General features: G+C 41.8%; 1 protein-coding gene across 1 annotated transcript in view; it reads left to right on the forward strand.

The window, feature by feature from the left end:
- Positions 1 to 14135, forward strand: part of LOC112106861 (1-phosphatidylinositol 4,5-bisphosphate phosphodiesterase gamma-2) — an 86709-nt gene that overhangs the window by 42966 nt on the left and 29608 nt on the right. The window contains exons 6-14 of the mRNA XM_024200325.2: positions 1940 to 2024; positions 3061 to 3144; positions 4573 to 4616; positions 5900 to 5972; positions 7523 to 7624; positions 7818 to 7936; positions 10163 to 10248; positions 11333 to 11453; positions 12585 to 12753. Coding sequence (XP_024056093.1) covers positions 1940 to 2024; positions 3061 to 3144; positions 4573 to 4616; positions 5900 to 5972; positions 7523 to 7624; positions 7818 to 7936; positions 10163 to 10248; positions 11333 to 11453; positions 12585 to 12753 — 883 coding nt within the window. The remainder of the gene's footprint in view (positions 1 to 1939; positions 2025 to 3060; positions 3145 to 4572; positions 4617 to 5899; positions 5973 to 7522; positions 7625 to 7817; positions 7937 to 10162; positions 10249 to 11332; positions 11454 to 12584; positions 12754 to 14135) is intronic.

A 14135-nucleotide genomic window follows, 5' to 3' on the forward strand; every position in this document is an offset into this window, starting at 1 on the left:
GCATCCAGAGCCCCTCCCCCACACCTAGGCACCCCACTGAGCCACCTGCACCCAGATTGCCCCACACAGAACCCTCTCACCCCACAGCTGGATCCTCACACTAAGCCTCTCCACACTTCGATCCTGCCAGGCTGAGCCTGTCTGCCCCACACATGGATTGTTCCTCTTGCTTGCTATCTTGGTGCATCTAGCACGGAGGGGGCAGGGTCCCGGGGTGTTTCTGGGGCAGACCTGGCCCTTGTGCTTTGTCAGCGTTGGGTGCAGCCTCACTGCCAAGTCCAGGTCCCAGGGTGGGGGCTGCAGGGTGATCTTCCACCCTGGGACACGGTGGCCCCCACTGCCATGCTGGAGCCTCCACATTTATTTATTGACAAATAAAATATGCAGAATTTTTATTTTTTTTTTTGGCACAAAATTCCCTCAGGAGTATTGTGGCTCTTCTCTAAATCCTCTCCAATTTATCCAAATGTGAATTGTGGACACTAGAGCTGGACAATGGGTGTGGATGATGCTATGTCTTCAAAGGAACCCCTCTCTGGAGTTATTCATGTGCAAATTTTGCTTGAGTAAGGAGTATAGGAGCATGCCCCGGGGTTGCATGAGCAGTCTTTCATCAATAAAAACCAACTGTAATACCTTAATGAAAAGCGGTTGGAATTGATGTCTGAAGTTATCAAATGCTGTTCTAGATTTCATATTCCTAAAAATGTGTGTACAAGTGTTGTTCCTGCATGATTGCAGAATACCTGGTTTGGAGAAGGACAACTGTGCGTATATGTTGGAGATGTGCCAACTGTCCATTTGTGTCTGTATTCGTGTGTGCATAAACAGGTTCAGGCTGAATTTTATGGGACCCAGAATTGATAAGCTATTTTTTCTGATCACAAAACCAGGGACTGGTTTAAGGGCAATTGAATTTTGTATCTTTAACTTTTACAACATTTGCTACCTATGTATCTTTAAAAAGGAAATTTACTGTTTTTATAACAAGGTCGGTATAGGTTAGTCCAGGAGTGGGCAAACTTTTTGGCCTGAGGGCCACATCTGGGTATAGAAATTATATGGTGGGCCAGGAATGCTCACGAAATTGGGGTTGGGGTGTGGGAGGGGGTGAGGGCTCTGGCTGGATGTGCGGCTCCGGGGTGGGGCCAGAAATGAGGAGTTCAGAGTGCAGGAGGGGGATCCGGGCTGGGGTAGGCGGGTGGGGTGCGGGGTGGTGGGGCTGGGGATGAGGGGTTTGGGGTGTAGGAGGGTGCTCTGGGATGGGACTGAGGGGTTCAGAGGGCGGGTAGGGTATCAGGGCCTGGGCTGGTTGGTTGGGGCGCCGGGGTGTGGCTCAGGGGTGCAGGCCCCAGGTGGCGCTTACCTGAAGGGGCTCCTGGAAGCAGCGGCATGTTCCCCCCCCATGGCTCCTATGTGGAAGCACAGCCAGGCGGCTCTTCTGCGTGCTGCACTGTCCACAGGTGGTGCCCCTGCAGCTCCCATTGGCTGCAGTTCCTGGCCAATGGGAGCTGTGGGGGCAGCGCTGGGGCGGGGACAGCGTGCGGAATCCCCTGGCTGCCCCTATGGGTAGGAGCCGGAGGGGGGACATGCTGCTGCTTCCAGGAGCTGTGCGGAGTGGCCCCCGACCCTGGCTGGAGCGCTGGAGCGGGGCAAGCCCCAGTCTAGACCCCACTCCCCAGTAGGAGCTCGAGGGCTAGATTAAAATGGCTGGCGGGCCAGATTTGGCCTACAGGCTGTAGTTTGCCTACCCCTGGTTTAGTCCAACTTTCAAAGAAGTCAGTAGACTTCTGTTGCACTTGGATTGATCTATGGACAGAGAATGTTTTAAAAATGTATCAATAATTTAACTTTTGTGTTGATGAAAATATATGCCACTGGATAGTTGTAGGTTGCATAGATACTAATAGAATGCTGTTTTTGCCCTCTTGTTTTTCAGTATCAGCCTTAGAGAACTGAAGACCATACTTCCCTTAGTAAACTTCAAAGTAGGCAGCGTGAAATTCTTGAAGGATAAATTTGCGGTAATTATCCAAAGCACCTGATGTCCAATATTTGGTGAAAATATTTATTGACTCTTATATACCGCATCTTACCTGTGGCTTTTGCTTCTTATCATGTGACTTAATCTGATTTATATTGGTTAATTTCAGAGTTTAGGTTTGAATGTAATGCAGAAGAGTTTTTTAATTATCTTTATTACTGTTATTAATACTGCAGTATTGTCCAAAGTCAAAATCAGGCTTATGGCCCTCTTGTCGGCACTCCAAATGTGTAGGAAGATCTGGTCACTGCCTGTTTTAAGGCTAGAATTTGCATTATGAATGAAGCAATACTTTTGGTTTCTATTCAATGTGAACTACTGTTAATAACTTTTGAGGCCCCTTTGCATCCCTGCAGGAACATTAAAGATCCCCTTATTTTTCCTGCTTTATACCTCTCTATTCTCCAAGTCCCAAATTATAGTTATTGGTACTCTGGCTAACGAGCACTGAATGAGTCATTCTTCAGAATCTGCCAGCTGTCTTCTTAAGTGAGCAACTAGCTAACTGCCTGCTGGTACTCTGAGCCTGGGTAGTGGACAGAGATGAGGGGCAGGGACAGTGTATTACAAATCAAGATTCTGTTTGTTCAGATAGCATATTAATGTTGTTAAGAAATCAATTAGCCATCATGTCAAAACAATTAAAGTAAAAGTATGGCAGACATATGTGCCTTGGAAGACTGTGGCACCTGGACAGGGCCGGCTCCAGGCACCAGCTTAACAAGCAAGTGCTTGGGGCGGCCAAGGGAGAGGGGCGGCACCTGCGGCACTTCGGGGGAGGCAGGTCCCTCACTCCTTCTAGGAGCGAAGGACCTGCTGCTGAACTGCTGCAGCCAATCGCGGCTTTTTTTTTTTTTTCTCAATTGCCGCCGGCGATCGCGGCTTTTTTTTTTTTGCTTGGGGCGGCAGAAATGCTGGAGCCGGCCCTGCACCTGGAAAGGGTATGTCACATGTGTTGCTGTACAGGTGTAACCTAGGATATTCCAAATACACTGTTTAATACTTCCTCCTCACAGGAAATAGGAGCTCCCAAAGAAGAACTTAGCTTCGAACAATTTCACGTGTTCTACAAGAAAATTATGTTTGAACAGCAGAAATCGGTAAGCTCATTTATAGATAGATAGCCAATCTCTACATACTATTATCCTGCTTGGTTTGAATAAAAGGTGAATACTGATTTCTCCTCCTTACCCCCACCATAGAGAAGCCCTCACTTACAGTATTGTATTTGATGTGTCTGTGACAATCAATGCCAATAACTGGATTCATAAAATAAATACATAAGAAGTTTGTGTTGCTTCTTAGGTGTTTAAAAGGTGAAAGTGTGCACACATGTAATGGGATTTTGTTTGTCATGTGAGTCTTTCTGACCAGTTTGTAGGATGTCCTTAGTCAGGTGCAATTAATAAATGTTAAGTGAAATAAGGGTTTCATTTTTGCATGACTTCCCAATTTAATTTATCCCATATGCCAAAGGATACTCTTTAAATTATGCCGGTGACATGTCATGATCACCAAATAATGACCACTGCCATTCTCACTTATGTCTAGAGATGATACGTGAATATGTTTGGTGTACTGCATGACATGCTTGTGACAGTGTAAATGCCATGGAATTATGCTAGTGATTTATTTGGTTAACTATTCGATCACTACTTTCCAAATGTTCATTCCATCCAGATTCATGAAGTCAATGGGAGCTGTAAGTGTTTAGCATCTCTGAAAATCAGGGCTCTTACTTAGGTGCCTCACTTTAGCACCCAAGTTTGAAAATGTTGGCATAAATATCTGAATGCTAGTTTCTGCACCCTGTTAATTGTGCCTGCAAATATGTAGGACATTGTCAAAACTGAAGCCTTCTATCCTCAGTTGTACATGGGCATGGTTTATTAGTAATTCTTTTTTTCAGCTTTGCAGATTAAGCATAATCATTGTAATGTAAAATGCTATTAAAAAGACTTCTTTGTTTAGCTAACCTTGTTGATGTCTCTTTTCATGACACTTCACTTAAACAGAAAAAAGTTACTTAAAGAGGAGAGCATAGCACAGTATAGTGAGGTTATCTGATTGACTAGTTATCTGATTGTCCACACCCTTGGTGCATCATTTCAAGGAGACTCCTCAACTTGCTTAATTACTGTTTACAACTAAGTTTCCCAAGCTCTGTACTCTGCTGGTCCAACCTGGAGGCCATTTAGTTTAGATTTTGTATCCAGGTGACTAAATATGATACAAAATACATGTTTCCAGTTTTTCTGGACAATCTAGCAGGAAACTTGACTGCTTGTGTTTATGATGTGCATTAGCAAAACCAAGTTTGGCTGTGAATTGTGTGCTTTTACATGGAGAAGGCCTGAAGTGTAATCACGACACATGACAGTCTGTTGTTTCTTACTTTTCATTTTAACTCAAAATTTATCGTGCTAACATAGCTTGTATAAAATGCAAGTAGACATTTCTGTCCCTGCTAATAGTTACAGATATTTCTGATCATTGTGTGTCTCTCTTTTTCCCCCCCTCTTCTTAAGATTCTTGATGAATTCAAAAAGGATTCTTCCGTGTTCATTCTTGGGTGAGATTTCCTGTTACTATAATTTTGTGCATGTGTGTGTTGGTTATAACACTGCAGGACTTTGCATACCCAAAGATTTCATGGAATCTCAAAGTCCATTCATATTTTTAAGTGATGTCACTGTTCTCTATTATGATATTTTCATTAGTGACCAGAGGTGGCATATCTTGTTGCTATGGTACTCATTAAGATGAATGAAAATTTTTCATATACCGTTTTATATGAATTTTAACATCTCACATTTTAAGACACTCTTCCTAAAATTCTGACTTCAGTGGAAGATTTCCTGAGTAAGGACAGAGTAAAAGTGGCATAAGGAAGCTGTTGATAAGAGCCAATACTTTGCCCACAGATGGATTTCAGTCAGAGCTGCTCATGCTTAGCCTAGGACAGAAGTTGTCTCTGTGTCTTCTGATGAAGAAGTTTAATTTTTAACTGAAGAGGCGTGTGGTGCATGGACTCGACAGAAGCAGGGCAGAATTCTAATCCCAAATCATGGAATGTCATTGAATCTCAGTTTCCCTGTCTGTAAAATGGGTATAATATTTATTTAGGGGAGTTGAAAATTAACTGTTTGTACAGCATGTTGAAGAAATGAGATGCTGCAGCATAAAAGTGACAAGCATTGCTGCTATTATACTTTTCTGAGACTAGTTTTTCATAACTTTGAACATTACATCTACAATTTTGTTTAAAGCATTTGAGAAGTTCCTTTAGAAATGGTTGCCTTTAATATAGGGCCCAATTCTTTAGCCTACTGAGTAGAATTTATTGAACTCATTGGGACTGCTGGCATCAGGTTTTGGTTCTCCATGTCAGCTCATCCAATAAATATCCAGAAGAAATGGCTTATGGGATTATGGCTATGCAAATAATTTACAATAATAATATTGTTATAGTGCCATAATTAAGATGCACAACATCCTAGTGAGGTGAGTGTTGTTTCCACTTTACAAAAAGGTAAACAGAGAGAAGTTAAGTAACTTGCCCAGGGTGACAGAGTGAGTCATTATGAAAGCTGGGAAGGAAACCCAGAAGCTCTGATTCAAAGTCTTGTGATCCAGATGCTAGAGAGCTGCATTTGGGGCCTGATCCAAAGCCTATTAAAGATAATGGAAAGACCCCCTTCAACTTCAGTGGACTTCGGATGAGGTTGTAAATTCATGATATAATTTACTTGGTTCTCTACCATGGTCCTGCTATGGCCCTGACTTAACTGATATTTGATCTACCCCATTTTTTTTTTAATTAAACATTAAATTTTTCCCTTTCCTCTGGTCTAGAAATACTGACCGTCCAGATGCTTCAGCAGTTCATTTGCATGACTTCCAGAGATTTTTGCTACACGAGCAGCAGGTGAGAAGGTTATGAAACTCAGAATTCTTCCTCACCAAGGTTCACAGCGTTATGTATTTTTCAAAGAGTCACAGTCTGATATACAGGATGACTGATGATAATTGGCATTGAACCTTGTGGGCTAAATCTGAGCATTGGTCTTAATTATTAAGGCATGATCTTTCATTGAGCTACTGTTTTTCAACTGCACAAAGAACAAAAAGGTGTGCAAATGGATTTTTCTGGCCTCTGCTAAGCTGCTAAATAAACTGAGGTGGTTATTGACTGACGACATGTAAATGTCAAGGATGATACCCTGGCCCCTTTGTGGGTGACACCATGTAAACATGTGGACTGAAATCCTGGCTCTGGGCCCATTGTGGCTGGCACGATGTAAACGTTTGGGGTGGTGTGCCAGCCCCATTGGAATCGAAGAGAGTTTTGCCATTGACTTGAAAAGGGCCGGAATTTCACTCCTGATGGGTGCTCTCTTTGAAGAAGTTGCCCTGTACTTGCAGGCAGTTGGGTTCAGTGATCTGGGAACGGGCTTGTCTTCATTTGTAACAGCTCTGATCCTGATTGACAGACAGCATGGTTTAGTTTGACTGATAAAGTAATGAATTAATTAATTAAAAAAAATTGTCAGGCCAAAGATTCACTAAAGGAACAAAGCAGTTCATTTTTGAAGCTGTCTGCTGTATTACAGTGTGCATAGTCTACATCTTTGGAAAGTCTGGAAGTCTTCTGTACGTTTAAGCTTTAAGACGTTCCACAGCCACTACTGAACTCCAAGTTTGCAAATTTGTTTGAACACTCAAATCAAACACTGAAGTTCATTGTTCCCATGCATTCCCTGTATGGGAATACCTAATATCTTTTCCCCTACAAAACTGTTGAAAGAGCATAAAGGTTGTAAAGTTAGGAGAGACCAGAATGAAGATCTTCTCTGTCTTCAGTAGGGCCAGGATTTCACCCATATATAGAGTCCCCACCTGTGACAGCCTAGCATTTAGACAGAGGGCATCTTAGATCCCTAAAACATCACATAGGCTTTTCTTCAGCTAGGAAAGACATTATCTTTTATTTTTAAACTATCATTTATTATTTTATTTCTGTAATGCCTTCGAGCTCTAGTCACTGACCAGACTATTGTGCTAGGCCTTGGACAAACATTTAACAAAAAGACATTCCTGAATATTCTTTGGGGAAAAAAACATGAGCCTAAATTACAGTAGAAAAATTCAGTGAACTCAAACAGCTAGAGAGGTTTGTAAAACCTCCAGATATTCTGGTTTCACCCACTTACAAGTATTGGTATGTGATCTTAGACACTGATTTTAAATGCAGCAGTAGCCTGAACCACTGAGAGTCTTTCTTACTGGATGGGTTCATCAAAAGCTGCAGTTCTGTTAACTGTAGGCAATGAAGAACGTAGTTTAGTAAATCACTGCTATGGGCGTCTGTCTGTCTATTTCATATATATATAATATATAATTTCATTCACAAAGTCTTATTACCTTTTTTGATAATAAAATAAAACAACTTAAATGATAAACTTTTTTTAATTAAAGGAGTCTTGGGCACAGGATCTCAGTAAAGTCCGAGAACGAATGACAAAGTTTATAGATGACACTATGAGAGAAACTACTGAGCCCTTCCTCTTTGTGGATGAGGTGAGATAAAATGTTTTCTTATAGTTCTATATATGTTTAACTTTCTCTTCTAGTTCCTTGAAATTTAGTTTGCTGGGCAAATCCCCCTCTATTAGCAAGAAGGCAGTTCCTCTAAGCTCTGTTGTTAGTGTTATATTCTTTTTTCTTTTCTGATTGCATGCATTTAAATCCATTCTCTTTTTTTATGTTTTAGTTTCTCACTTACCTTTTCTCAAAAGAAAACAGTATTTGGGATGATAAATATGATGCAGTAGATGCTCAGGATATGAATAACCCTTTGTCCCACTACTGGATTTCTTCCTCTCACAACACGTAAGTTTCCAAAATCTTGATCGTCTCTGATGAGACAGACCTGGTGTATGTTAAGAGAAGCAAATATTAGTTTAAGTTTTATGCCAGGGGTGCTCAGACTGGATCTGTGAAGCCTTCCTGAGAAATTGCATCTGATAAGACTCGCTGACTTTTTCACTGAGTTATAGTGGCAGAAGACACAACCCCTTCCCTCCATCTCCCCTTTCGCCCCCAACAGAAGAGTACAAGAAACTTTGTTAAAAAAATGTAGTCCAGAAGCTGAGTTCAGACTGCCACAGTGAGCTTCCTGTAACTCCTTGATGCCAGAAGATGGGGATTGAATGACTGTGGGTGCAAAAATTCATGCTAATGAAGGAGTCTCCGCTCCTCTTGACACCTACAGCCTTGTTCAGTTAGCATCATTGTGCCTGGGCATTACAATGCCTAAAGGGTCAAATCCTGCTGGCCACATGTAGCGGGACTTTTGCCTGAAACTGGGCTGCAGAATTTGGATCAAAGTCCTGTCAGAGAGTCTCCATGGGACACGTTATTTACCACTTCATTTCACTGTGGTGGCTTGTATTTACCGAGAGATACCAGTAGTCTGAGCATCACCTGTATTACAGCATTTTAATCTGTTGGGCATGCATCTGTGATTATAAACATCTAGAGAAGGGTTACGATAGTATTTTGAGCTTATATATTATCTACAGTTACAAAAGAAGCGGCCTGGTGTCCTTGCTCCCAGGCCGCTTCTAAAATCAAAATAATATGTAATATAACTTTAGCATGGTTGGATCATCTTGGGGAAACTGTCGTCCTCCTTTATATGACCTGAAATGTAGCAGAACTGTGATGGTTGTTCTGAGCAAGATGGGGGAAGAGCAGGCTGCTGGTGAGAGTGGGGACACTGGGATAGACCAAAGCTCTGTGACAATTCACACTGCAGAAGGGGGTTGTTCAGGGAAGAGGAAGCATGTGGCTAATGGATCTTGAAACAACACGTTTCCACTGGTTAGAAACTAGCCCTACATGGCCTTTGTATGGGAGACAAGGATTCTAGCAGAGAGGGACCACAGGTGCTGCTATACAAAGGCATATGGGAACGGAATTAAAAGTAGCAACCTTTACTTTGATCTTCCTTATTGTTCTGGATTTATTGTACAACCAAAATGCGTTCTGTGTTTAATAAATTGTTGGCAATTACCATTTTGGGGGCGGGTTTCCTGTTAAACATTTTACTATTATGAATCATGTTTGTTATAATGGTGCCCCATTGTGTTAGGTGCTGTAGAGAGTATTAGATGGTCTCTGTTCCAGTCAGTTTACAATCTGAATAGATAAGACACACACAGGCTAAGGGAAGGGGTATAACACAAGTAGAGTGAGCAGTTTGATAGCAGCAAATGTCATGTTAGTGCCACGATTAATTTTTTGGGGTGCGTTTACTTGGGGATCAGCTAGATGGAAAGAGAAGAAAACTGGGGTGAGAAGGTACAGGTCAGGTGAGAAGAGGGTAAGGGGAGCAGGTGTGGAGTGAAACTGAGGCAGAGAGACTGCGAAGGAGTGGTAAGAAGAGAGTGGGTGGGTTGGAGCAAACATCCAGTCGGCACAATGCAGAGAAAGTTTGGCCAAAACCGTAGAAATTCTCTGAACTGTAGTAAGGCTCTCAGTACTTGTCCTCTGTGAACTGTGGCATGCAAACTGTTAGGCCAGATACAAATCTATGTGGTGGTGAATTTTCATACTTAAACAGTACTGGATGCAACAGCAACATAACAAAATGGAATGTTAATTTACAGGGATGGGGAAGTTTATCATCTAACATTGTTTTAAAAAAAGAAAAAGTGGAGAAAATATCCCAAGGAGTTTAAATAACATGTATAATAAGAAAAAAATGGCTCATGGAGTATATGGGGACCTTTTCCCTTTCACTAGACAGGTATGCTGTTTGACCTGGCCTCGACTTGGTGGAGTTTGGATATATTGTAGAGATATGTTCTACTCTACAAAAAGCTGGCAAGGGGCAATGAATGAACTCTTGGAAATTCTTGCTAACTGATCCATGCCAAGGTGCTTTAGCATCTGATTCAGAGGAGTCCACTCATTTCATAGAGAGTCAAAAATTCAGTATTCAAAACTTCCACAATAGAAAAAGATTCAACATTCAGAAATTCTGCAATAGAATATATGAGACCCTTTTTAGAATTGTTCCCTTCCTTCTGATGGTCTCTCTTTACTATTCAGATACCTCACAGGAGACCAGCTTCGAAGTGAATCTTCCACAGAAGCTTATATCAGGTGCCTTCGAATGGGATGTCGATGTATTGAGCGTGAGTAACAAGCTTGTGGAGTGGTTTGTGACAGGAATGCTTTTGTTCTCCACCTTTGCATAGCTTCCTGTGGTTGCTAAACACAGCAAAACCAAAACTTGTAGTTTTTTTAACACAAAATTAATCCTCTCTTTTTGTTTAAAGGATGTGCTGACTATTAGAACCAACGTTCTTCAGAATTCCATCATTTCCCTGCTCGCTTGCTCTTCTTTTATTCCTTTGAAACACTAAAATTCAAGCAGCTCTTTGAAAACCTATTCCAGTGTGTACACCAGAGATGAAGCTACCAGAATGACCAAATTAATTGGTTAAGCCCCAGCGTGCCCTTCTCCAGTACATCTAGGATAGGGGTTTGCAGCTAATTGATTTAATTACCCTGATGCATATTTTCTTAATTTAGACAAAGCCACAGTCCCTCTAGATTTGTATGTTTTGGTGTCACAAAATTTGTATCAGCCAGCTAACTTTTTATAAAAGTTAATTTCCCCATGCTCTGTTTTCCACTAACTGCAAGAAAAGAGCTTCTTTAGTTCTGCTCTTGTGCATCTTACAGAAGCATTTGGTCAAAACCTCATGATATTCACCACTTCAGTCTGGCCAGGCACCACTCACTGACTCTTTGTTGCACTTGTTGCTATTGCTTCTCAATCCTAATTACAGGAGCCCCCAGTCTGCAGTTGTTTACTCTGATAATTAAGAGTTTATCTTGAGTAAGGACTTCAGGACTGGGATCAAGAAGACTTAACTGGACAAACTTTCTAAATCTCTCTTGGAGCAGCATATTGCCCCTTTAAACTGTGGTGGACACTAGTAAACCTAGAATTCAGCTGCCTAAACTCCTACTTTTCTGTTCCTAGCTGCGTGTGCTTTTAGAACCTCCATATTCTATTTTTTTATTACCATTACTTTATGCAAACTTAATCTCCTTTGTGAGGGATATAAATCTACTTAGCAAATCATTTTAATATAACATAAAAGTATATCACTCATTGTAGGAAACACTGTGGAGTGCTGAATGTGTGTTGTGTTTTGTATATTGGAGTTATTTAGATGGCCTCTTTATTTCTTCCATTGTCTGCACTAGTGGATTGCTGGGATGGTCCTGACGGGAAGCCGATCATTTATCATGGATGGACACGGACAACAAAAATCAAATTCGATGACGTGGTGCAGGCAATCAAGGATCATGCATTTGTCACATCCGAGTGGGTTTTCGTTAATGTATAAACTTGGTTTAGAGGATTTTAGAGCTTTCCTCAGGAGAAAAGAAACCTTTCATGTTTGATTAATTGAAAAGGCTAAGATGCCTGTCTTTTCCCTAATGTGGTTGGTTTTTTTTGTAAATCACCAAGAGTTTTAGATCTTAATAGATCCTATTTTCAAGAAAAGGCCCACAAAATGTCAGGATGCTGCTCGGGCAGGTAGGAAATGCCCCCAACAGGCTCCCCATCTCCCTGCTTGAGACCTTGTCTGTAAAGATGAGTTTGCGGCTGTAAAACTTTAATAAATGTGATTTTAAAAATACTAGAATTGGAGAGCAGAGCATCAGTGAGAGGGAAGCTCACAGCCCCAAACTTACCATCGTAGATGAGGTTGCAGCTGAGGAGATGGGAAATCCCTGCTCATGCTTCCCGCAGTGATAACATGGGCTGCAGCAGTGTCTCAGCTCTCCTCCACATTAAAACACCTTTAATAGGAAAAGTGTTACCTGTTGGCAGTAAGGAGGCAGGAAGGATTTGGGGCTGCAGGCTCCTTTACTCCTCACCATGCAAGGTAACTGGCTGGCCATAGAGGAGAGAACGTATTTCACCCTCTTGCGGGTGGGACAGGCTAGGAGCTCTAGGAGATGAAATGCCTCCCAAAGCTCCCACTGGGGTTGTTGCCGTCTACGTGAGTCTGAGCCTGTTGTCAGTTGCAACAATCTGGCACATCGTTATTTTGGTTGGAAACACTTCATTTTTGGGAGCTCGATAATGAAGAAAAGGCGTCTTAATATTTAGGGTGTCCCAAGCCTCTTTGTTGCAGTTGGCTTACTGAGCTGCCTGGGTATCCTCGCCATGATTAGACATTCAGATAACCATCTACAGTGCAGATAGGGGTCCAGTGCTTCAGACATGTCAAACCATCAGCATGGTGAATGTATTGAGGAATGCACTGGCACTTCCTCACACTGCTCATGTTTGGTGGTGGTGATGCGATCCAGTGATTGCACGTCTGTAGACTTTCCCCAGAGCCACTCAGTCCTCAGTTTGCTTTGGATTTTTTCCCCCCCTGCCCTGGCTTTTTCAGAAGCAGAAATTGAATGTGCCTCTGCCTTTCTGTTCCCTTTTACCAAGGTTCCCAGTGATCCTGTCGATTGAAGAGCACTGCAGTGTGGAACAGCAGCGCCACATGGCCAAAGTATTCAAGGAGGTGTTTGGGAACCAACTCCTAATGAAGCCAATCGAAGTCAGTGCAGATCAGCTGCCGTCGCCAACCCAGCTGAAAGAAAAATTCATCATCAAGGCATGTTTCCTTTACTAAGAGTCCCCAGTGTGTTTTGGTAGTTAGAACTGGAGAGTGGGAGCCAGGACGCCTGGCTCAGCTGCTTAGACACTGTATGGCCTTGGACAAGTCTCTTAATAGATTCATGTCTCTGATTGCTTGCATAATATTGGTTTAATTGTAAAGCATTTGGGGCCCCTTTGGGCTTGAAGAGGGTACATGCTGCAAGTGCACGTGACTATCATTTGGCAACATTTTATTGAGTTTTGTTAAAATACATACTAAATTGCTTGCTATTGGCTTTCTTTGTAATTAATGTTGCTGGTTCAAGTGCCCGAAGAAATGTCTTTTCTAAAGGTCTCCCAGCAAACCTTTCAGCCTCTAAAATGTCACCATTAAATTTCAGTGAGGTTCACTGCTACAGAGGCTCATCATAGACCTTCTGCACAATAACATTGTGCTTAAAAATGTTAAAAGTGTTCTCTTGAGTGGAAAATCACATTAATATTTCATTCTAATGGATCACAAAGCACTTTACAGACTGAATTTTCAAAAGATGCCACTTACCGTAAATTGCAAAGGCAAATGAACACTCTGGCACACAAAAAGAGTAAAGATGTGATTTACATATGCAATTTAGGTTGCAACTTTGAAAAATGGAGGTTTCCCTTAATGATAGGGATCAGTTACTCTTAGAATCACTCAATCCACCCAGTGGAACTCAGCAGACATTTTGATCCAACAGTACCACACAGCAGTGTTTAGGTAGGTAAGTGGAAGAACAGCTTCTCCAGTTAAAACTGCAATGGAGTTTTCAGAAAATTAGAAAGCTGGAATTTGGCAAGAACACTGGGGCAAACTCACCATGTTTTCACATAAAAGAAAATAATAATGACGACTCTGGTTGATCAAGGCTTCTGCCTTACAGCTCCTATTAGAAAACAATAACATAGATTCTAAACTTGTAGACAAAAGACACATTCAGTGCAAGTACAGTACATGGAAATGCATGGAAATGGCAGCAGGGCATTCCATTATGAGTCACAAAGGAGCACAATGTAGAGCATTCTGATCTATAAGTTTAGATCTTATCTGTGAATTCTTACACTGTGTGACCATATAAAGCATGGAAGAGAAATTGCTTGCATGTAGCCGCCATAATCTATATCTATAGTACCATTGTCCCTACAGATTCCAAAGTGGTTTGCAAACTACAGTAAAACCTGCAGAAGAGAAAAGTTTCATCAGGCAACTTCCTGTCCTGAGGGTGCCTCAAAGAATCCCCAAACACGGGCCACTAGTTTGCAATGAGCTTTGGCCCATGACTCAGATTTCCCTTTAGTGTGTTTTGTCTGTGAACATTCATGTAAACTCTCACTCTGAAGAAAAATGCCAGTGAGATC

Source organism: Terrapene carolina, unplaced genomic scaffold, assembly GCF_002925995.2.
Source record: "Terrapene carolina triunguis isolate 2854851 unplaced genomic scaffold, T_m_triunguis-2.0 Scaffold33891, whole genome shotgun sequence".
NCBI lineage: Eukaryota > Metazoa > Chordata > Testudines > Emydidae > Terrapene > Terrapene triunguis.